The sequence below is a fragment of the Bidens hawaiensis genome, unplaced genomic scaffold (genome assembly GCF_021521415.1).
Source record: "Bidens hawaiensis isolate Kalapana, Puna unplaced genomic scaffold, B.hawaiensis_p1.1 tig00030904_1, whole genome shotgun sequence".
In the NCBI taxonomy this organism is placed as follows: domain Eukaryota; kingdom Viridiplantae; phylum Streptophyta; class Magnoliopsida; order Asterales; family Asteraceae; genus Bidens; species Bidens hawaiensis.
The window spans coordinates 117,616-142,591 of record NW_027505199.1 but is presented as its reverse complement, the minus strand read 5'-3'; the positions used below and the strand labels follow the sequence as shown (position 1 = coordinate 142,591).

The window sequence follows — 24,976 nt, the reverse complement described above, 5'->3', positions numbered from 1 at the left end:
TAGTTTTCACGAATGGGCAGAAAGTGAGCAGACTTAGTCAAACGATCCACTATTACCCAAATGCTATCATGTTTGCTTGCTGTCAAAGGTAACTTGGTAATAAAGTCCATCGTTATACCTTCCCATTTCCACGTAGGAATTTCTGGTTGTTCGAGCAAACCAGATGGGCGTTGGTGTTCAGCTTTTACCTTAGAACAAGTCAGGCATCTAGCTACGAACACAGCAATATCCTTCTTCATACCGGGCCACCAATAAGTAATGCGCAAATTCTTGTACATCTTATCAGCGCCGGGATGAATAGAATACCGAGATTTGTGCGCTTCACTCAGGATATCAGCGCGAAGGTTCTCATCAAAGGGAATCCAGATGCGATTGAGATAGCAGAGAATTCCACTCAGATTGGGCACAAAATGCGCTTCCGCGCCACACGCTAACTCGGCGCGAAGGTTACCATTACTGATGGATGCGCGCTGCGCGTCACGAATGCGCGATTCAAGGTTGCTTTGGATCGGCGAGAAGTGAAGCTGCGTGCGCGGCAAGATACAGTTAAGCTGGCAGGGTTTTCGGCTGAGCGCATCGGCTACCACATTAGCCTTTCCAGGATGATACCGGATCTCACAATTGTAATCGCTGATGAGTTCGTTCCATCGGCGTTGCCTCATGTTAAGTTCCTTTTGATCAAAGATATGCTGAAGGCTTTTATGGTCAGTGTAGAGGATACACTTAGTACCATAAAGGTAGTGTCTCCAGATCTTCAAGGCAAAAACAACTGCGCCTAGTTCGAGGTCGTGAGTTGTATAATTCTTCTCATGAACCTTGAGTTGCCTCGATGCGTAAGCGATAACCTTGCCTCGTTGCATAAGAACACAACCGAGACCTTGGTTGGAGGCATCGCAGTACACGACAAAATCATCATTACCCTCAGGTAGCGCAAGGACAGGAGCTTCACACAACAAACGCTTGAGCGTTAGAAAGGCTTCTTCTTGCTTCGAGCCCCAAATATACGGTTTACCTTTGTGCGTTAGAGCTGTTAAAGGCAAAGCGATTTTCAAGAAGTTCGAAATGAAGCGCCGGTAATAACCAGCTAAGCCCAGAAAGGAACGGATCTCGGTAGGAGTGGATGGCGTGATCCAGTTCTTGATTGCTTCAATCTTGGATGGGTCGACATGGATACCCATCTTGTTAACAACATGGCCAAGAAACTGTACTTCATCCGACCAAAATTCACACTTGGAGAGCTTAGCATAAAGCTGCTCGGTTCGAAGCTTTTGCAACACCAACCGAAGATGTTGCTCATGCTCGGCCTTGGTCTTAGAATAAATCAGAACGTCATCGATAAACACAATCACGAATTTATCCAAGAAAGGCCTACACACCCGATTCATTAGATCCATGAAAACGGCGGGTGCGTTGGTTAAACCGAAGGACATGACCAAGAATTCGAAATGGCCATAACGAGTTCGAAAAGCAGTCTTCGGAACATCTTCATCGCGGATGCGCAACTGGTGATAGCCAGAGCGGAGATCGATCTTCGAGAAACAAGAGGCACCTTGGAGTTGATCAAAGAGGTCGTCAATACGCGGTAAGGGATACCGGTTTTTAATGGTGAGTTTGTTCAACTCGCGGTAATCAATACACATGCGAAACGATCCATCTTTCTTCTTAACGAACAACACCGGAGCACCCCAGGGCGAAGAGCTAGGGCGAATGAATCCTTTAGCGGTCAACTCTTGAAGTTGACTTGCCAATTCTTGCATCTCAGCGGGCGCAAGACGGTAAGGAGATTTAGCTACGGGGGAAGCACCAGGGACAAGATCAATACGGAACTCGACTTCACGAGCGGGAGGGATACCAGGAAGATCATCAGGAAAAACTTCAGGAAAATCACGCACGACAGGGATATCGCGAAGCTTCTTCTTTTCTTCAGCAGGTTTAACCACATGGGCTAAGAATGCAATACACCTTTTCCGCATGAGCCTTCGGGTTTCGGCGCAAGACATAAGTTTAAGACCACTGGAGGGTTTCTCGCCGTAGATATGAAGGTCACCATTTTCTCGAGGAATGCGAATCAACTTCTTGGCGCAAATAACTTCGGCGCGATTCTTCGAGAGCCAGTCCATACCAATGATAACATCAAAGCTTCCAAGAGGCATGGGGATGAGGTCGATCAGAAAATCGTTTTCGTTAAGGTTAAGCGTGCAATCTTTAATCACTGAGTTAATTAAAACAGTTTCGCCATTAGCCAATTCAACTGAAAAATTTTCTTTTAAGTCGTTGCGCGGTCGCGCAAGCTTCTGTTCAAACGCGCGAGAAATAAAACTTCGATCGGCGCCAGTATCAAAAAGTACAGAAGCATAAAATCCGTTGAGCAAAAATGTACCATTAACTACGTCATTATTCGCTTGCGCTTGGTGCGCGGTTATGGTAAAAGCTCGTCCGCGTGTCACTTGGTTCGAAATCTGGTTCACCGGATTCGCTTGCGTGATTTGCACTTGTAGTCTCGGGCATGCGTTCCGGAAATGACTGGGATCACCGCAGTTGAAGCACGATCTGGGTCGTGGGTTTTGGTAGGTTGGTTGTGGGTTCTGCGGGTAGACTGGTGGTGTCGGCGCAATTGGATTGGCGGGAAGGACTCTACAGTTTTCTGCAAGGTGACCAGCGCGGCCACATCGGTTACAAAGTCGACATGGGACTTGAGGTGGGTGGTGGAGTCTACAGGTTGGGCAAAAGGGGTGGTTTCCTGTGTAAGGTTTCTTAGTTGGCGGGGCAGGGAGTGCTGGATTGGTTAGGGTATAGTTGTGGACTACAGGAGGTGTTGGGTAGGCTGACAGTGGGTTAGGCGCGTATACTAGAGGTTGGTAGGCGGGTTGCTGGACTATGGGCGGGCTGGTAAGCGCGTAAACTTGTCTGCGCCTACGTTTCTGGTTATGGTTTGAGGGTTCAGGTTTGTTTCTGTTGGTTCAGGGACAGTCTTGGTGAGTTTGGTCTTCTCAGATCCCCGCAGGAACAGGGTTCCTGCTCTGACATGGTTGTCGCTGAGCACAGCGGCCAACTCGATGGCGTCAGAGAGGGTAACTGGGTTTCTAGCCCATACAGAATCTTGAATTTCCATGGGGAGACCCCCAAGGAATTTCTCTATGGCTCGGCGGGAAGGGGTAACAAGGTGAGGGACAAGCAGGCTTAGTTCATGGAAGCGCGTCGCGTACTCGCGCGCTTCACCGCTGTATTGCTTCAAGTTCCAAAATTCCTCCTCCAGGCGCTTAACTTCGTTGGGAGGGCAGAATTCTCGCGTCAGAATTTCCTTGAATTCCTCCCATGTCATGCTAGAAGCAGCTTCTGCGCCACGCGCATGAGCTACTCCATTCCACCATGTAAGCGCTCAAGATTCCAGGACACTGGAAGCATATAGGGTTCGTCTGTCTGAGGGGCATTGGGTGTGGAGGAAAGTGTTTTCTATTTTCTCAAGCCACTGGAGCATCACGGTGGCTCCTTCAAGACCTGTGAACTTTGGAGGGTTACCCGCGTTAAAGGACTTAATGTTGTAACCAGAGGTGTTGGTATTGTTTTGGCTCAAAGCTTGGGCTATTGCGGCGGCCATTTCCTGGGAACGTTGCTGCGAACGTCTGCGCGAGGCTTCTTTCCTCAGATGGCGGCGAGATAGCGGAGGCATTCTATAAAAGTTTTAATTTTAGTTAATATCTTGGTTTTAGCGCAAAGTATAACCTCGAAAAGCTTGGTTTCGCAGAGTCAGTTACTGTCAAAAGTTAAAGTAAAATAAATGATCCTAAATGCAGACTTAATAAAGGTAACGAATTCGAATCAAGAATCGACAATTCATGTATCACCAAGACTTTCCGAATTCCCAATTTAAAATATACGAGCAACGAGTATTGGAGATTGACGATTCATGTATCACCATGACTTTTCAATCCTCAATATAAAATATACAAGAAAATGAGTATTGGAGGTTGACAATTCATGTATCACCATGAATTTTCAAGTCTCCAACCTCAGAACATAATCGTAAATAGAAATTGAAAATCAACTATTCATGTATCACCATGACTTTTCGGATTTTCAAATCCAACAAACGAATATGTAAGTAAAATCAATAAAAATCGAAATTCAACAAAAATCGAAATATCGCGGAATAAAACATAAAATCATATACTGCGTCTGCGCAAGCATATTTATAAACAACGAGTAATTAACAATAAGCGCGCAAACATGAGATTTCTCTCATGCGCGAGAAGGGACTCTTAGGTATTCTAGGCCGTTACGTCTAACCACCTATCCTAAACTCACGGAGCTCTGATACCAATCTGTAACACCCCGACCAAAGGCGGATTATACATCGGGGCGCCACATATTGTTACATTACTCGTGACACTATTGGGTGTCAATATTTAATAAATATATTCATTCGCGCACGCGCAAAGTAGACACAAGATAACATAAATCAACATAAATCAATATATTATAAGGCAAAATATTCGAACAACAATAACTTGTCTTGATACATTTTATTCTAGGTCCAAAAGTAAAAACGTCCTACGTGTCCACAAGCTCCAAAACAGCTACTGCAATCCTGAACATGTGTTAAAATAAAACGTCAAACACTTGCGTGTTGGTGAGAAATCAAGTTTAATACAATACATAGATAACAATAAATCTGCGCGCAACATGTGTATGTCTGGTTTTCAACAAGGGTGTAATCCGATCGGGACCAACTCTAAGATTCATAGACTGCCAGTGCTCACAATTGAGCTCACAAACAAGAAAGACTGTGCAAGTGTAAACAAAAGAGAAAATCATAAACGATAGTTCTCCCGTGTTCATCTAATGGTACCATGAGAACTGCGGAATAGACCGACAAGACGGTTAATGATCCACACATACAAATAAACAGCCAAGTCTACGTCCTCAACACATGGGATACTGCGCGACTAAAGTTCATAAACAGTTTAAGACTCTAAGTTTGTATGAACACATGAACATCCCAAAACATTAAAAGCAAAAAGGGATTAGGTACGAGTTTACTCACTTGATAAACGATGCGGTGTAAGATAAAGCAAGAACCAACTCTAAACAAGCACAAGTTAACATATAATTAAAGATTATCGTTTTAATGATTTGTTTTAAGTCTTGATTACAAGTTAGCATAATTAATAAGTAAGTTATTATATATAATATATATTACCGGAAAAGCAGGGCAGAACAGGAAGGAAGACGGAGGCAAAGAGAGAGGAGACGGCAGAGGAAGAACAACGGCAAGGAGCAAGAGAGGACAGGAGAGATTAAGTGTTTGTGTGTGATGTGTTAGGAAAATAATATTATTATTTATAGAGAAACCCTAGGGAACACAATCCCTAGAAAAGAGGAAAAGATCTCCAAAAAGTAAAAGATTCCAAAAGTAAAAGATATCAAAAGATATGGCAGCTGCAGGGGACAAGAGAAAGCTGACAGGGAACAGTAAACAGGCATGGGCGGGTCAGATAAAGGTACTGGTCAAGCATGGAAAAAGCAGATCTCCAAAGATAATGTCAGTTACTTTTTCTGTCAACCAATGGGGTTGGTGCGCATGCTGCGCCAAAAGTGGCTTTTCAGACATAAGACAGGTTAGGTCAACAGCACAAAAGATAAGATATCAAAAGCAAACAAACAGAAGAAAGGACACAAGACAGCGCGAGAAAGCTCGAGCGCGAAGGCAGACACAGAAGGTCAAGAGAGCGCGAGCGCGAAGGCAGACAGAACCAACCTTTGCGCGCCGCGGAAAGAACTATATTTCTAAGTGCGCCGCGGGAAGAACTTCAATTCTAAGCGCGTCGCGAGAACTATATTCCTTAGCGCGTCGCGGGAAGAACTTAGCGCGTCGCGGGAAGAACGGTATCCATAGCGCGCCGCGGGAAGAACTAAAATCCTTAGCGCGCTGCGGGGACAGTTCGTCTCACATATCGCAGTAACAGGTGGTCTTCACGCAGGCTTCCTTGTAAGGAGTCTGGCGCGTTGAGCTGCGCAGACAACCTTAGGCGGGGAGAAACAAAGGACAAGCAAAGAGTTAGAAGAAAAAGAGGGAAACAAGGCTGAGGGGTTAAACAGGAGGGCGGGACGGCGACAAGAGAAAAGGAAGGCGGAAAGAAAAGAGAGAGAAAGAGGCGGGAAGGAAAATATATTATTATTATTATTAAGAAGTACAATATAAGTATAAATAAATAATAAATCATAAAAGAAAGAGATCGGATCAGAGAAACGGGTACCTGGGTCGGGTCGGATCGGGGCAGATGTCACATCGTCCCCGGCCGGTTCAGCAGGTATGTTCAGGGTTGGGGCTTCTAGCCAATCTCTGCCTCCTTCCCATCTGCCTGACCTCTTGGATGGATATCCCTTAGGTTCGGGTGATGGGTTTGGCGGCTATCGGCCTGTTGTCGACCCTACATGTGCGTAGGGTTATTTTGGCCTTTTTTTTAACTGTTTTTTGTTTTTACAGTGTCGGATTCCAATGAGGTGTATGTTTCACGGTGGAACATCCGCCGAGGAACAACCCTTCGGACGGCTGTGGACTGCGTCGAGTGGGCGCGTCACGCCGCCCCAAGTGGTGCGTTGGGGGAAGCTATGTCTAGCTACCAGGAGGGTAGGCTGACGAACGAGCTTCGGATTCTCCTTGCCCAGATGCAGCCGCGCGTCGAGTTGCTTTGTCGTGAAAACGACAAGTTAAAGACGGCGCGTAGCCGGGAAGTGGCTCAGGCGCGGGTTATCCGGGAGGAGAACAGGAGACTTTCCGCCGTTGCTGCGGAGAAGGAAAAGGCCTTCAAGGCTCTCGAGGTTGAAGTTCAGGCCCGGCTTGAGGCCCGTTCCAAGGCTACCCAAGCTGTTAACGAACAACTTAGGTTGGCAAAGGAAACTGCGCGGAACGCGATCGAGAGGGCCACCAAAGCTGAAGCCATTGCTGAGCCTCTGCGCGCCGAGAATGAGGAGCTTAAAGCCAAACTAGAGAGGCTCCAGCAGGCTCATGATGCCTTGGCCATGGAAGACGCCAAGAAGCTTCAAGAGATCTTGGACCAAAGGGGTATGCTTGATCATACTGAGCGTAAGCTGAAGGGCGTTGAAGAGGCTGCTGCTAAGGAAGTGTTGCTTGCCAACCTTAACAAAAATGAAGCCGAACGCGCCCGCAACCAAGCTCAAGCTGCCCTCCAGGAAGCTCTGATCACCAAGGAATGGCTTTTACGAGAAGCGTTGTCGCAGGTATGCGTAGCTTCATAATGTCTTTAAGCTTTTCTTTATACTTAGAAAAGTGTTTGATACATATATTTTTTTTGTAGGTTGTGCATCGGATCTTCACGAACACATCTTATGACGATGCCATGAGCGCAGCCCTCAACGCTTCTCATGAGGATGGGGAAAAGGCTGGTTTCTTGCTTGGTCTGGGGTTTGTTGAGAAGGGCATCCCGCCTTCCAACTTCCCTCTTTATGACGTGGACACTGAAGCTGCCTATGACCAAGCAATGAACCAGTATGCTGCCTTCCCGCATCCGGTGGTGGAGAAGGTGAACGAAATTGCTGCTGCTGATGATGGGCTAACCATTCTCAAGACTTTCCTTGAACCACCACAGCCAACTGATGGTGCGGGTACAAGTGGGTTTGGAGGGAGTGGTCCTGAAGTTTGAACCTTGAGATCCCTTCCCACCGTTAGGATAGATTTATATTTCTGTAGGCGGGTAGATACCCGGCCATTCTTGTAATGTTTGAATTTTTTTATGAAATATAAATGTTTGTGCGGGTAGGATCGCCACTTTCATTGGATGACTTGCTTTATAAACGTTATATGACTTGCTCATGCATATTATAATTTAATTTGGCACTTGTTTTGCCTCATAAACAATATATGATTCGCTCGTGCATACTTTAGTTGAACTTAGCAATTTTCCAAGTGTTTTGAATAAGTTAACCGTTCGACGCGTGGTTGTCAATAGGTTAGTGTTCAGTTTCCTCTATCATGATTGTGCGAGTAGGACCGTCACTTTCATTTAGTGGGATGACCAACCTTTACCTATAACTGAACTGCGTGAAGGTTTTCGTTAGAAATTTTTTGCCGTTTTTTGTGTTTATGCGGGTTTTGCCGCCGTCCACACGCAACGACTTACTTCCCCACTTATTTATGCGGTGAATACCGGCATCAGTGTTTTGAAGAGGTAGGTCCCAGCAGAACCCAGTTGGACTCGCAAGACTCACCTTAAAGAGGGACGTCTGCGCAGTTGGACCCGCAAGACTCACCTTAGAGGGACGTCTGCGCAAAGGCCAACTGAATCCGCAGGACCCACCATGCTCAGAGAGATGACGTCCTTACGCGCAGTACGCAAGCTGTTCCCGCAGGAAAAGCCTCCCAATGGTGACGTACCCCGCCTGTTCCCGCAGCTGCGGATACTAGCCATCAGGGAAGGCTACCCGCACTAACAGCAAGGCTACACGCACAAGGCACTAACTCAAATAATTCAGTAATGTCACCTGAAGAAGGAGCAAGCCGGGAATACTCCCGCCCAAAGCCGGGAATACTCCCGCCCAAATGAGCCAGTCCGTACGCTACTGGAGGATCTTTTGTACTATACCTGCCAAGGTATGGACAAAAGATCTGACCAAAGCAGCGACAGCTCACTGACAACAGTACGACGAGGAGCACGCTCCAGTACTTAATGTCACTATCAGCCGCTGCCTACTCACCAACCCCTGTCGTGGCACGTACATAGCCTGCAGTTGGTGGAAAAGGAATTGTACACAGCCGGCCATGTCACTATCAGCCGCTGCCTACCCACCAACCACCAGCATGGCACGTGCGTAGCCCACAGTTGGTAGAAAAGGAATATTATACAGCTGGCTGTACCTGCTTGAAAACCTACCTTCGGCTATAAATACTCCAACACCTTGGAACGGTATCATTATCTTATATCTCCATATATTATTTGATATCTGCTTTAGCAATTTCTCTTAATATACACTTATATTCAAGAGCAATCTAGTCTGATTCTCACGCCGGAGGGTGGTCACAAGGAGGTACCCCCCCTTCTCAGTGACGAGCTCACGGTGTCTGTTTTGCAGGTCATCAGAGGAATAACCATCTTTGCCGGACTTAACCCTCGTGGAAACATCTATTTAACCCCCAGATTATCCGTAATCTGCCCGGGGTCACTTAGTGTTTCTTCAGGTTACGAGTAAGTGGAAGAAAGAGAGTGTCATTGTCCATGAGTACATTAACACTTCATACTCTATAAATTTTGTTTAATATTTGTTGAAAGTGTTGTAAGTGGATTAGAGAGAAAATGTCACTATTTAATTGAAAATAAGAGAGATAAATGTATTGATGTTTAGTATAATATTATATTTAAAAATAAGAATGGATTGAAAATGCTCTAATAAATAAAGCGAAGAAATGGGATCTTGTCTAATTGTGATAAAGAGACAAAACCTTGAATAGTTATTAAAGTGAAGTATTCCTCTCATAATCTACTATTTATTGGATCGCATTCATGTGAAACCTTCATGTGTCCACATATGTGTGTTGATGTCATAGTGAACCCCATTGAGTGGTGATTAAGTTTTTAAACCTGTTGCAAGTTCGGTCTAGAAACCATGCGCAGATTCCTAGGTTCATTAGTCATGCTCATGTGGGTATCGAACTGACTACTTGTGTCAGGCCAGCTGTCTGGGCTCCACGTGTCCACGTAGTGGTTGCGCATGTGTGGTGTCAGGACCCGCAGAGTGAAAGATTCGTCAGCAGCCGTTCCAGCTCTTACTCATTTTGAGACCATTGGGCTTCTCAACAAATACAACATGAGTCTCGGACTTCTCATAGGGCATATCATATTTGTTGCCCCGTTATATTACGCATCATGGTAAGATTTTGGTAACTTATTCATCAAAAGTTTTTCTAGTATAAATAAAGGGTTTAGGTCCTTTAGGATAATTGTATTGTGTGGTTTTGCTCTTAATAAGTAATAGATAGAATTATAAATTTTGTTTTTAAATATATTTAATTTATGGATCAGGTCATTTAAAAATTTTATTTGCAAGCGGTGTTCTTTATATGACAAAATATATTCATTTTTTGTCATTTACACTAACTGTTATCCAAAAACTCAGTTAAATCTAAACATGCCAAGACTTAACGGGGTTTTTGTTTAATATATTTTATTTAGTTTCTTTTTCTAATTTGTTTTTTTAATTATAAATACTTAAATAGTATGCGTAAAAGACTTAGATACCCTCACATGCCAAGACTTAACGGGGTTTTTGGATGACACTTTGTCTAAAAGACGAAAATCAAACAAACATGTCATATAAAGGACACCGCCTATAAATAAATTTTTTAAATGACCTGATTCATAAATTGCATATGTTTAAAGGACAAAATTTGCAATTCTGTCTAAATAATAAAATAGTTGTAAGAGTTATAAGTGACCTGATTGCCTAGTTTATATAATGATCATAATGTCATTGTGGGACTAGCTCACATGAGAAAGGTGCAAGCCTCTTAGATGGGAGGTCTTCGGTTCAATCCCAAGTAAGAAATAATTTGATGTAATTTAGGAGTATAGAGTAGAGGTGCAAACTTAAAAAAATATATGATGATCATAATAATATATTAAATTTAGTGAAAACTTTCAAAAACTAGCTACAACAAAAGTATTATTTTTTATTCTTCTATTTTAGTCCCAAACAAAGAACACCACCATCATTGGCGGAAAGGAAAACAAAGTCGAACATATCTCGGCCGATTAACCGAAAGAAACTTGTAAACTAAGCTACAACATTCTTGAACTCTTGTTATACAAGGTAACATATATAATCTTGCTGTGGTGAAAGGGACAATGGACGTGAAGTGTTAGAAAGTGACTAGTTGTGGAGTTGCCTCTTATTCCACACCTTGACTTATACGTTCTTTAAAGTGTTACATTCTAAAAAGGGTGGAAAGAGGCAACTTAAGCGATCATCCATTAAATATCCTCACGTCCAAAATTCCTTTCACCAATACAAGATCAGAACTCGGCCTTCCAAATGCAACAAAGAAACAAGAAAAGTATCACATAAAATCAAAACTTTTTTGAAGCTCTCGGCCTTCCAAATGCAACAAAGAAACAAGAAACGTATCACATAAAATCAAAACTTTTTTGAAGCTCTCGGATGCAAAAGAAAACGTTTGTTTCTAGGCATTATAAGAAGAGAAGTAGCTTTTGGATGCAAGAAAGTGTGTTCGACGCACAATAAATTAGTTAAAAGATAGAGCATCATTAAAACAGAAAGAATTGTCCCAAAGAGCTTTGAATCTGATTCTGCAAACTACTTTACAAAGTATGAGGTGTTTCGGGTGAAAGGCACATGAAGTGACGAATGCATGTGGGATCGAATAATATTGTTACCTATACTCTACTTTAGACCAATAAATTAATTAATCTACTCTGTACCAAGTGGGCTGGCCTCACATTGGCATTAAAGTAGTTAATATAAAATCAAAAATCACTCGGGTCTTAAGAGTGCCATGCAATGCCCACACTTGCATCTTCGTTAAGTCGCTGCTATGACTTCAAACTTTTTGCACATATTTTTAGTTGACTTGTTTTATTCTTATTTCTATCGCATAATAACCAATTGTAGAACTTAACTAACATAAGTTGGCGAGACGAATGGGTATGTGGGTTCTATGACGTTTCAAGAATTAGAGTGTTTCCCAGAAAATATGAATCTGTTGGAATCGTCTTTTGTTACAATGTTTCTCGTTTCTGTATTTCAAGTGGTTACGGAATCCCATCACGTGCTTACGAATTATGATGTTTCGACTAGTTTCTTGCTAGTCGTTTTTGTTTTTGTTTCATCTATATTTAGCTGTTAAAAAAAGACCATAATGGTAAGACAGTAACAGTCATATTATCTTATTTATCACATCAATAAGTTACAAAGTTTGAAAAAAAGTGCTAACAAGTCATGCCAATAATATAAAAGAATTTGTCAAGATCAATACTACAATACCAAACCAACAAAGTCATTAATTCCACAACACACTAAAAAGCCCAGAATAGCAACAACTATCCTTATGATTCAATGTAACACAAATCATTTCCACAGTTTGTGCTTCCCACCGAAGAACTCGCCCTTGTGCCTACCAAACATCCCATGCTTCCATCTCTTTCCAAACTTGCCATGCTTGAACTTACCATGTTTAAACTTACCATGGTGACCAAAACCATGAACATAGTGCCCATCACCATGAGAAAGATGGTGGGCCCCATATGCAGCGGCTGCAACCGCTGCACCTCCGGCTAGCAGTGATCCCATGCCAGGTCCATGCCCTGAAACGCTTCTTTAGTCAGACCAAGTTTCATGTTTTACAAAATTTCAATTATCCTTCCAAGAAAATAAAATTGACTAAAAGAACCTTGTGTAAAGTGTCAACTGAAATCAAAATCTTTCATCTTATTATTAAAGATATAAAGGGCAAAAAGGTAATCTCAACATACAAGAACCTTGACTAGATTTTCTATCTGGTTGACCCTTATTTTATTATTTTCTTATTTTTTTCATTTTTTGCTAACTTTTTAGAACCTAAACCTAGGTTTTAAACGCAGCGATTGAGCACAAACGAGGTATGTTCGTGTTCGTTCTTTTAACTTTAACCGAACACAAACAATTAAACAGATGGTTCACGAACGTAAATGAACAAAAACGAACAAACGTAATTGAACATAGATGAACAAAAATAAATGAGCAAACAATTAAAAGTAATGTTTGTCTTTAAAATTTTATAAAACTAGACTAAATAGTAAGAGGTGATATTTTAATTTCTTAAAACTAAATTGTAATGGACCTAACAATTAAAAGTAATGTTTGTCCTTAAAATTTTATAAAACTAGACTAAATAGTAAGAGGTGATATTTTAATTTCTTAAAACTAAACTGTAATGGACCTAAATTTTTAATTGCAAACATAAACAAGCGTACACGAACAAACCTAAACATACATAAACCAACAAACATAAATGAATGTAACCGAACGCTCATGAACATATATGATTGAACAAGACATGTGTTTATGTTCTTTAGCTTAACCACATGAGAAAAAAATAATGTTCATGCCCGTTCCTTTATCAAATAAACTAACTTCCTGTCAAACGATTCACGAATACAAGCCAACCTACCCATTGGGCCGTTTCATTTTCAGCTTTGTTCGCTTATTCTCTGAATTTACCCATTTGGCCCGTTAAGAGTCAAAAGCACCTATTTAGTATATTAAATTAAAAGCAAAAGATTGCAATGTATGTATAATGATAGTTGTCACAACAATAACATTACATACAAAGTTGTTGAAAAAACAAACCTGAATGAGATGGACCCGAGGGTCCCGGATAGCCTGCTGGAGGGTAACCGGTGGGAGGATAACCAGGTTGTGAATAACCACCGTAAGGAGGATAACCAGCGTGTGGTGGATAACCATGTGGCGGGTATCCACTTGATGGCGGATAACCAGCTGGTGGGTATACGCTGCCAAAAGGGGGGTACGGATACCCCCCATGAGGAGGGTACGGTCCGTTTGGTGGCGGGTAATATCCAGTACTCATAGAATGTCGGAGATGCGAAAACAATCCTCTCTCTTGATTATTGTCTGGATTATTATTATTATTATGTTCATCTTCTCCACCACCACCCATTTCACCTAAACTTGATAATTCTTTCACAAAATCTGCAAAAAAAAAAAAAAAAAAATTTATTTAACCCACATGATGTGTATTATATTTTTGTAGAACAAATCAATTACTCAAGCAGCCATTAAAATTAACCTGCTAGACTTGCGTAGAACAATTTCACACATATAGCCATATCATATTTATATTTACTTTTATTCGCATCGTATCGCTAAAAAACTTTAATGACTCATGGTTAATTAATTTTAAAAAATTTGATATGCACGTAAAACTCGTGTCTCATGCTTTAATTATTAGGTTATTAATATATATATATATATATATATATATATATATATATATAATTTTGCCAAATCAAGTTGATTGATAATAATAATAATAATAATAATAATAATTAGAAAATCGGATCATGATCCAGTAAGCCATAAATTTGATTATAATTGTAACGGATGATATGAAGAATTTTGTATCGCTAGGGTTTAAGATGGATTGCAACGAATATATACAGATTCAAATAATGAATAAAAGCCCTAGACTAGACGAAAATAAATACTAATATAAACATAAACATATTACTAACCGTGGGTCTTGAAATTGAATTGAATTGAATTGAATTGAAACAATAATTGGAAAGAAGATATTGAGAGAGAAGAGAGAGATTGGTTGGGAGATTTTATTTATTTATATACCATCAAATATTATTATTATTATTATTATTATTATTATTATTATTATTATTCAATGGTTTGCGCGTCGATTAACCAACAGATTTTATTCACGCCTTACTTTACTTAAGCGCGTATGCGTTTTTTTTTTGTCACGTGTCAAGCTTTTTTGCTTTTTTTTTTGAAGTTTAGTTTAAAAAAAGTTATTATCACCCCTAGTTGAGAGAATAGAGCTCACACACAAGGTGATTCGATTAGTGCATCTATCAAATATAAAAATGACTCGTTTAATATTTGCTTTTGCTGATTTGAACTTGGTAGTTATTAATATTTTTTTTATGTATCAAGAATGATAAATGATAACCATAGCAACCTAAGTTTAATTTTAAAAAATATATATGTATATAAAATTGCAAAATGTATAATTTTGCCAAACAGATCTTATCATGTAGTAAATATATACCCAATTGTCAGTCATAGATGGGATATGAGAATTTATAAAAGGAATGGAGATGATGATTGAGATTGTACGGAGTAAGAGAAGGATTTGGCATAGCTTTTATTTGAACAAGGTGAAAGATATATGGTATTTGTTATCTAATAGAACAAAGACAAAAGTGAATACGACTTAAGTTTAAACAAGAAACTACTATTAAAACTACGTAGTTTTGATATAAATTATCTCTTAATCTTATTTCCTTTCAAAAATAAAAAGTAAAGGATATCTTTTTTCCAGTTTTGTAACACCTCATGTTGTAAAACCAAACTTTGGATTAGATTACAAACACAACAAAACTTTTTTTTTTTTAAGTTGTAACAAGATTTAAGATTTGCATCAATTTGTTGAGAAAGGTGTATCTGGCAAAGCGAAATTTACTTGGGAAACTGGACCAAATTGTATTTAAAAATTGTTTTTAAAAAATCAAAGATATTCGATTCGAAACTGAAATCACACCTTGACGCCGAATTTCGAATCTAGAATCAAACCAGCAGCTCAGCACCAACTCGGTACCAAATTGTAGACAACAGATTGTGAATCATCGGTTTATCATCCCAATTATGAATTTTATGCATTCAACTTGTAACGTTTTATACTTTTATATGAAGCATAGTGAAAAGAAGAAGGCATTGCTTCTGAGAAGCAAAAATGGAAAAGGGGGCATATTTCCTTTTTATTCTTTTTAAAGGAAACAAATTATGAGATTAGTCAGGTTATGAAACAGTTCGTTAAATGCTAATAATTACTTGATTGTGTAAATTCACCCGTAATGTGTTTTCACAATAACGTTGGCTGCATCTCCATGCTTACGAAAAATAAGCGTTTATGCTTAAATTTCTTATTTTTATTTTTACTTTTTTTACCAGTAAAGAGAATTTTCATCAATCAGTCACACGAGATATAACTCAGCAAGTTGTTGACGACAAAGCATACATCAAGTTACATCTAGATTGTAACCACAAATTAGGATATACTCTAACAAGAAGCACCATACCCAAGAGACTCGGTTCCAAAACTGCCCAGCGGGATGAACTTTGAATACTAGAGGTATTCCAATTCATCATAGATAAGGAGAGGCACCCACCCCCACAAAAGAAAAATCGCACCACACAAAAGAATGTACTTCACCGTAAAACTAGCGTGTTAACATTGATGGAAACACCACATTAAAGAGGAATCCCAAACGCACTAGACCCCACCCCACACCTACAAAGTACCAACCAAAACTCACCCACACCATATATATATAGCCCATTACCACCCGACAAGGTGAAAACTGCAAATCTAGGACTTAAAAGAAACCCACACACTGAGAAAGTAGTGAAAATTTAGAATCCAACCTGAATGATTTTTGTTTTTTTCCTTTTTTTCTTTCCAAAAAATATTTTTATTTTCTCTTTTATTTCAATTTTGTTTATAAAGTTGTCAAACTCATATAATTTAGGGTAAATTTTGAGAAAACCATCAAAATCACTTTTCCAATCTATTTCCTATTATATTGATGAGTTATAGCAACTAAAGTAAATCTAAATATAGGGTTTCATTTTTTATCCATACCATATAATATATCAATTATCTCTCAACCATTGTATACTATATAACAAGACAAAAGAGAAAAGTAACAATAAAAAAAATTATGGATATGAAAGGTATAGAATGTGAAAGATTTTTGAAAAATGATAGATAAATTTATATAATGGTGTTTTTTAGCTAAATTATAAGAAAAAACATATGAAATGGGCTGGGAATGCTCTTACACATCAAAATCTAAGGGAGTCAATGAATTCCATCGTTCAGGTGCAATGTGCGCACCTAACAAAATAAACGTATACCACACTTGCCTAAACACAATCAACTATAATATACACTTCATAGCATACACGAACCCAAATTAAAGCAAACCAAGAGACAAAGACACGAGAACAACTTTCGAAAGAGACCCGCTACCACGGGACAAAGAAACGAAACAAATGGAAATTTCACCACCATAGCACATTAATAATACACCGAATAATAATTTCCTATATCATATACCAAACACACTATAAAAGACACCCCCACCTCATCGTGGTATACTCCATACACCAATTAACACACACTGAGTGAATAAAAATACCCGACCAATATAAAGAATCCGCCTAGTGAGCCCGATCCCCACCTCCAATTCACAATCTAGTCTACCACATCTATTAGATAAAAAAAAATATTCCATACATTTTACATGATATGTTAATGATTTTGGCCCTATATACGACTTGCCACGACCACCAAACGGATTTTGTAACGGCGCAAGATACTAGTAAATGGCTGGTCATTTCCGTGTTGGCCCCACAACTCAGACAACAACAATCCGAGAGGGAATCTCCCCTTGCCAATAATGCATCAGATGTTGCAATTCTTTCCATTGCTGTCGTCCAAACGAGAACATGTTAGCCGTAAGGGTTGCCCTTTTACACCACCTAAATCTTGTTTCCACTACATTTAGCTGAATATTCTTCTCAAGTCTTATGCTCTTCTATTACATTCAGCTGAATATTACTTCTCGGCTCTTCATAGTTTTTTTGTATTTCTTCTCAGCTCTTCTTTCTCTTTGACGCTGCTAAGAGAAAACCTTCACTGGTAGTTTTTTTGTACATGTCTTAAAAAATTGCCTCACGCGGGCCCGGATTTTTGGAGCTGCATTCGTGTTCGCATGACGTGCGGGCACACGCGAGTTCGAATAATTCTAGAAACCCAATTTTGAAACCCCCCCCCCCCTCCCTCCCTACACGAGGGTAGGACTTGTGGTAAAACACATCATAAAGCTTCAGTTGAGTAGTAAATGTTATATTTTATAAACAACTCTTCATTTTATTCCCAACCCGACATGGAACAAACTTTCACACTTTCTATTTAAGGCATCCATTCATACAGTTACACTCAAAACTTCCAACACTTTTTGTTCGTTTAATATGTTAATTCATTTCTATAGGATCCCACACCAAGTGAAGAGTTCCCATTTTATATTTGATCTTAAAGTTAAATTCTTAAACCACCATATTATATCAAGCCAATTTAAACGTGTTTAGAAACTTAAATACTCAACATCCAAAGATGCAACAAGCAGGTTCCAACTTTCAAATCGACAAAGTTACACAATAATAACTGTTTATTATCATCATATCCGTCAAGCCAGAACAATCCGTAAAATACAATCCAAACTATAGCCGAGAATTGAAGCTCGGATTTTAGCAAGGTTAAAACATAACATAACATATACATCAACATTAGTAATTACTTCCATTTCTTAAACTTTCCCTTGCCCTTGTGCATTCCAAACTACCCATGCTTACCAGCCTTGAACTTGCCACCACCATGCCTACCATATTTTCCACCACCATAATGCCCATAGCCGCCGACATGGCCTCCGCCAAACTTACCACCACTATGATGTCCATAGCCGCCATGGCCTCCACCATACTTACCACCACTATGATGTCCATAGCCGCCATGACCTCCACCATACTTACCACCACTGTAATGTCCATAGCCTCCATGGCCTACACCATACTTTCCCAGTTTGTGGGCCCCATACGCGACTGCAGCTGCGGTTGCACCTCCAGCTAGTAAACCTTGTCCTGATGAAACATATGAATGTTGGATGATGATCACCAAGTTGAAAAGATTAAATTAAACCAAAAGACATGCATCTTTCACCATCTAAAGCACCATAACTACTTTAATTATAGACCAAGGCTTTCCAAAATGAAAAAATTGGCTTTAGATATACTTTTTGAAATAATAATAATAATAATAATAATAATAAGATTTGTAATCTAATGATTCTTTTCAACAATAGAATAGAGTAAAGTGTTGATTTGCAATGATCAAAGGAGTATTTGTTTTAAATATATTTTCTTTTTATTTAACAGCAGAATAAATAAATAATAGAGAAAATCGGTAAAATGTCCATTTTGACGGTAGATATTAACAAATTAAGCGTGACTCTTTAAAACTAACAAATTAAAATAGGTGTTTTCTATTTTCAGTTCTCATTAATTTCAGCCACTCGCAGGTGGACACATGTCGCTAAAGCATCCGATCTGAAGCATCAGATTGATATCTAATGCGTCAAAAGACACTTGCCGCGCTCTCATTAATTTGTAACTTTAAAAACTAAATGTTGTCTTGTCAATTTTACCATTCAAAATGGATATATTCATGATTTTCTCTAAATAATATGCGAAGTAATGAGTTTTATCTTCTCACAGAACTCAAGAGTCAAGAACAAATTGGACCCGTATCTTTTATGGCTCGGTGTTAGGACTTCAATTGGGAAAAAAAAGTTTATAGAACTAATTAAAATAGTTTATTTTCTGTAAACAATCTTTGATTATACAGCCAACAATCAGCTTTGATTAGTGTTGATCTTCAAGATAACTATTCCTTATATAAAAAATAGAAAATCATATATTTCCAGTAGAGGTTTCATGATATATATAATTAACAAGTGAATTGGAAAAATGTGAAATATAATATTGATGAGAACAGCTTATTACCTCTTGTACTCTCTGGATCTGTGTGTCCTATGTTCCCTTGGTGTGGGGGATACCCTTGTTGTGGAGGTTGTCCTAGGGGAGGATACCTGTCTTGTTGTGGGTATCCTTGAGGGGGATACCCGGCTGGTGGGTATCCTTGAGGAGGAGGATACCCAGAAGGCGGTCCTTGAGGGGGATACCCGGATGGTGGGTATCCTTGAGGATGATACCCAGATGGCGGCCCTTGAGGGGGATACGCAGATGGTGTGTATCCCTGAGGAGGATACCCTTCGTGTGGAGGGTGCCATCCACTCATGTTTTTTCTTCAACTTGGTATCACCTGCAGCCACAGTTGACGATGAAAGATCGCTCCCAATTAAGTAAAGCGACTGGCTAATAAGCTACAAGCTATATGCCTACATAAAATGATCATGATTGCATGCATGCATTTATGATAATTGTTTCTTGAACTACACTAATGTAATTTGTGAATATGTGATAAGACACCTTCATAGAAAATACAGTCACTAATAGAGTAATAGTCTAATACATATATTGACGTATTCGATCTATCAAATTGCACAGATGTGATGGTAAACGAAACTTCGATCTGCAGAATTAATTAATTCAAAAAAAAGAGATAGGGAAATCAGTGGAAAAGTTCTTACCAGATGATTTGGTTTGAAGTTGAAATTGTGCAAAGGTAGGCCTCTATGAGAGATATAAGATAAGAAGAATAATAAACAAGTTAAGAACAAAAGATATAAAAAGGGAAAAACAAAAACAAAAACATGCACCTTTCACCATTTAAATTTAAAAACACGCATAAAGCTTTAATTATTGAGCATTTCCAAAAAAGTTTGCTTTGTATATTCTTTTCAGAAAATGAAAAAAAGAAGATAAAAGTTGACAACAACTCTTATCCTATCTTTGCTTTACTCTTATTTTTTTTTTAATCCATTCAGTTTTGGGACTACTCAAAACACACTTTGTTCTTGTTTTATGTCTATGTTTTATTGGGTCAAATACTTTTTTATCTGCAATTTGCTTAAACTTATGTTTTGGGTTGGTTATAACCAAAGACCACAACCATGAACCATGTCTAGTTCGTTTAGATGTGATCGAGATTAATGAGTGAGGAAATTGCAAACGACGTGGTCAGTTAACATTCCTATCGTCGCACCCTTCACCAACAAACACACATACTAATTCCTATCTTTGTTAGGGTGATTTAGAGTTGAACAAGAATTGGTGAAGCTTTTGTGTTTAGTTGCATTTATCCATGTTCCTGGAGACACTACTGATCAATATTTGTGACAACTAGAAGAAGTTATCTCATTGATTTGTATTTAGGAAGCCTTTTTTTGAAAGAGTCGTGAATGTAACCGTGTCTTTTATGGTTTGGTGACAGGATTTTGACTTGAAAGAAGTTGAGAGAATAATTTTGTTTATAAATCCAACCATTGTGGACCCAGGATTTTTTATACCGAGGTAGGGCCACGTCCAACTTTTTTTTTTTTTTTTTGAGACGGGTCACATAAATAATGATAACTTATAAACTCAATCTATCAACAACAACTTTACTCGTGGTTAGCAACTTTTTATAGATAGTTACTTAGTTTTGTATCAATCAATTGATTTCCAAGGGTCTTTAGACTCAACAAATAATCAGCAATAAAATCTAAAATTAAACAAACAAAAAGTGTTTAAAAAAATAATAAATATAATAACCCTATAAATTTAAGTTAGAACTTTGAAAGGCGAATTATGTGACATCCTTTAGATCAACAGCATTTAAAGGTTTGGTGTCATGAAATGGGTTGTATGGTGACATATACATAATTCAAGAGATAGGCAGATGGCCGACAAGTCTGCTGTACCAACCACACCTCAAATCATTTCAATATTCAAAGGCAATGGTCATTGATATGGAATATTTATTAACTTTTTTTTTAAAATATTTGAATCACTGATGGGTCATTGGCCCACCGATCATCTTCATTCCATACTCACCAGGATCACTGATGGGTCACTGACCACCCGATCATCTTCATTTCATCCTCAGCAAGCAGGACATGTCTCTTTATCTGCAGTACGGCACTTCCAGTAGCATTTCTTCATTGCAGTACTTGCAACTATGCTGGTGTTTCGCGATATTTACCAATTACCCATTGCAATACTGCTCTTCAACATGGCTTGTATCTTCTAGTCACTCTCTCTACGAGTCTCCATCTACGCGACTACGCCCATTGTCAAACCACACGCTTAACATGGTTAGTTGGCCTGTACCCGTCACTTCACTTTTGGCTATTCGTCAAGGTATGTGTTAATACATTCATTCTCTATCTACAGTTTGAAGCTGAACATTATAGTAAATAAGTGTCCTATGAAACATATGGATGTCTACATGAGCATGCTAACAACTATCCGTAAGCACAAGGGCACATCGGCTCATGTGTTTATCATGCAAATCAACAAAATTATACATAAACCATCTTTTATTATCATAATATCTTAAACCAGAACCATAATAATCCGTCAAGAACGAACAATCCAGAAATTACAATCCCAACTATATCTGACAAACTCGGATTTTACATAAGAAGTTAAAACATACCATAAAAGTATAGCATATACATCATCAACGCTTACTTCCATTTCTTGAACATCTTTCCCTTACCCTTGTGCTTCCCAAACTTACCTTTCCCATGCTTACCGCCCTTGAACTTGCCGCCATGCTTACCATGCTTACCATGCATGCCACTAACAAACTGTCCCATCCCCGGTCCATGGCCTCCATGCCCCCCATGCGATGATGTCATCTGGTGGACCCCGTACGCAGCGGCAGCCGCCGCTGCACCTCCAGCCAGCATGGCTCCCATACCCCCATGTCCTAATCAAATTATCAATGTTAGATTATTATTTATTATTTTTATAATGATAATGATGATGACCAGGTTGAAAAGATCATAGTAAAAGATTAAAAAGAGCATAAATTTCCCCCAAAAAAGTTTGCTTTAATCTAATCTAATCATAGTAATCAAATCATTTCATTTCAACTATTGGATAAAGTTATCTCATTAATATTGTATTTGATCAAAAAATTATTTGTCTTACCAACTAAGGTAGCATAAATACTTTTAATATAGACCAAGGCTTTCCCAGAAAAAAGTTTGCTTTTCCTTTTTTTTACAACCTTTTTTGCAAATAGTAATCTAATCGTTTCACTTCAACAGTTGAATAAAGTTATCTTGTTGATATGATATTTAATCAAAGGAATATTTGTTCGAAATAATTCCTTCTAAATTAACAGCAGAATAAATAATATAGGTGGAAGTGTGGAACAGCTTTACTTAATAGCGCGCATGGGTCGTTTTGGGCTCAAACGGTCAAAATCGAAATTTCAGTTTCTGAGATTCTGAAAACTGGTTCAGTTTTTTTTGTTTTTTTGTTTTTTTGGCCATTTGAGCTTAAAAACTTAGTGCCCAAAAACAAATGGACCAAAAATGATGAATTTGGGCTTAAATTTTTTGTTAGTTAAATTATTATAAATTACTTAAAACTGAATATAAAAAATGAAAATCAATAAGTTCGGTTTTGGTTTTTTCAGTATGTTTTCCTAGGAAAGCCTTTGTTATACTGCAAACAACCGACTTCAATTAATTCTTGAGGGTCAAGACATCTATTTCTTCTAAAACGAATAACCATCCAATTTCCAATTGAGCTTTCACCATATGTGTACTTAAATGTAATGTGAAAACTTATAAAAATGTGAAATATGAATGTCAATGAGATCAACTTACCTCCTGAACCATGTGAAGGGGCCGGATAGCCACTTGGAGGATACTGATGCCCTTGTTGTGGGGGATACGATTGTTGTGGGGGGTATCCGGGATACCCTTGTTGTGGAGGATACGGTTGTTGTGGGGGGTATCCGGGATACCCTTGTTGTGGAGGATACGGTTGTTGTGGAGGGTATTGTTGATTGTGATGTGCGTATCCAGCAGCAGCCTGTGTTATATTAGAGAGTAGCCCCTTGTCCTGATCTTTATGAGGTTCGTTTCCACTCATGTTTTTTCGAAAGTTAGAATTACCTGCAAACCAAAATTGAAGAGAAAAGATGATAAAGTATATGATAATTGTTTTTAAACTACACTAATGTAGTCCGACAGCCGCTTCACAGAAACTATTGAACTTCAAGAAAACAAGAAAATGGAGTCTGTCCTGCTTAAAGGCGATTGGGTTATAAATGATTCTGCTACCTTTTAAGTTATGGAATAAAATTTGAGTGGTTATCTGTATGAATGTTAGGCATAGTAAAGAAGACAGTGATTCAACTTAGCATCACAAAAGATGTATTAAAATTCAATTTATGGGTGTGTTCCCGAAATACCCGAACCTTAAATGTGTCGGTTATCGGGTCATTTTTTTCTCAACAAAAGCCCTGAACAACCCGAAAACTGGTGTGGAACGCAATAGGACGCCTTACCGGTGTAAAAAGGCACCGAACGCATTACCAGTGTCGACGCCTAACCAGCATCGGGCGCGCAATCAATGAAATACACTAACAGGCGTTGAACACGTATCCGACGCCTGAGGCGTTAACCGACACAGAGCACGAACGTGTTAACCGGCATCGGACGCGTAATCAACGAGACGCAAAACCGATACAGAATAAAAATGAAAAATATATCATCAAATAAATATGAACTGGTACAACCCAAAATTAACAACTAGTTATTGTCAACAATAATTAGTAGATGATTATTCATGAACACAATTAATTTAATTTCTCAGCAGTTTCAAATTAAAAAATATTAGGGTTTGTCAGTAACAAAATTGGGGATCTAATCAAAGATATTTAGCAACGGTATCAAGATATTCAATGATCACAGGAATATTATTATTAATGAATTCGATCAACAATAATAATTTAAAAACTATGAAGCTAAATGGGTGCTTACCGGTTTGAAGTTGAAATTAGTCTCCTTCCTTGTGAATGAAGATAAGTATAAATAATAATAAGTTGAAGACGTATATGTATGTGTGTATATATATAGTCAGAGAGAGAGAGAGAGATTATAGAGATGATAGTGGACACGTCTGTTGTGCAGCTACGCGTTTACTTTGATGCATACATACATACGTACATTCGCATACGCGTTTCTTGAACGTGTATAAGTTTTATACAAATCCTAAAAAAGTAAAAAGTGATTTCAAACGACGGTGATTGTGTAAACTGTTGTGTAGCCCAAGCTCACTGTCTTATGATTTAGAAAAAACCCGGGCTCGAATATCAATTATAATAAAACTCGGTTATTGTCATATTTAAATTTAAGATCTTGCATTTTCTCTTTACTAGCTTAAGCGCAATGACAACAAAAATGGATTTTTACTTATGTAATGCAATTTCTTTTTAATTAAATTTTTAAGTAATTCAACTATATGATAATGATCTTTTAATTATACTTTGATATGAAACGATTCAATAAATAATGATGCTTTGTATTTGTTTTTTAAATAATTACTGTTTTTCTGATATTTTAGTGAAATTTATGCGATCAAGAATTTAATGATCTCATTTAGTGTATCAGCTTAAGAAGTTTGGGTT

At 38.7% G+C, this 24,976-nt stretch overlaps 3 protein-coding genes across 4 annotated transcripts; all 3 read right to left on the bottom strand.

The window, feature by feature from the left end:
* Positions 1-11,854: 11,854 nt before the first annotated feature.
* Positions 11,855-14,396, bottom strand: LOC143611394 (uncharacterized). Its single transcript, XM_077085602.1, has 3 exons — positions 14,265-14,396; positions 13,360-13,722; positions 11,855-12,335 (listed from the first exon to the last, which is right to left on the bottom strand). The coding sequence occupies exons 2-3, from the start codon at positions 13,688-13,690 to the stop codon at positions 12,100-12,102; spliced, it is 567 nt and encodes a 188-aa protein (XP_076941717.1). The 5' UTR covers positions 13,691-13,722; positions 14,265-14,396; the 3' UTR covers positions 11,855-12,099.
* A 3,614-nt stretch (positions 14,397-18,010) lies between these two features.
* LOC143611390 (uncharacterized) lies at positions 18,011-20,159 on the bottom strand. The gene is made up of 3 exons (XM_077085600.1): positions 20,034-20,159; positions 19,387-19,705; positions 18,011-18,465 (listed from the first exon to the last, which is right to left on the bottom strand). The coding sequence occupies exons 2-3, from the start codon at positions 19,679-19,681 to the stop codon at positions 18,167-18,169; spliced, it is 594 nt and encodes a 197-aa protein (XP_076941715.1). The 5' UTR covers positions 19,682-19,705; positions 20,034-20,159; the 3' UTR covers positions 18,011-18,166.
* Positions 20,160-21,845: 1,686 nt separating this feature from the next.
* Positions 21,846-24,380, bottom strand: LOC143611386 (uncharacterized). 2 transcript variants are annotated; one of them, XM_077085596.1, is made up of 3 exons: positions 24,330-24,380; positions 23,169-23,459; positions 21,846-22,258 (listed from the first exon to the last, which is right to left on the bottom strand). In XM_077085596.1, exons 2-3 carry the CDS (start codon positions 23,434-23,436, stop codon positions 22,014-22,016), a joined length of 513 nt encoding a protein of 170 aa, XP_076941711.1. In that variant the 5' UTR covers positions 23,437-23,459; positions 24,330-24,380; the 3' UTR covers positions 21,846-22,013. The 2 variants fall into 2 exon arrangements, with proteins under 2 accessions (XP_076941711.1, XP_076941712.1); XM_077085597.1 differs by lacking the exon at positions 24,330-24,380 and having other exon boundaries at positions 23,169-23,229; positions 23,320-24,305.
* Between the last annotated feature and the right edge of the window lie 596 nt (positions 24,381-24,976).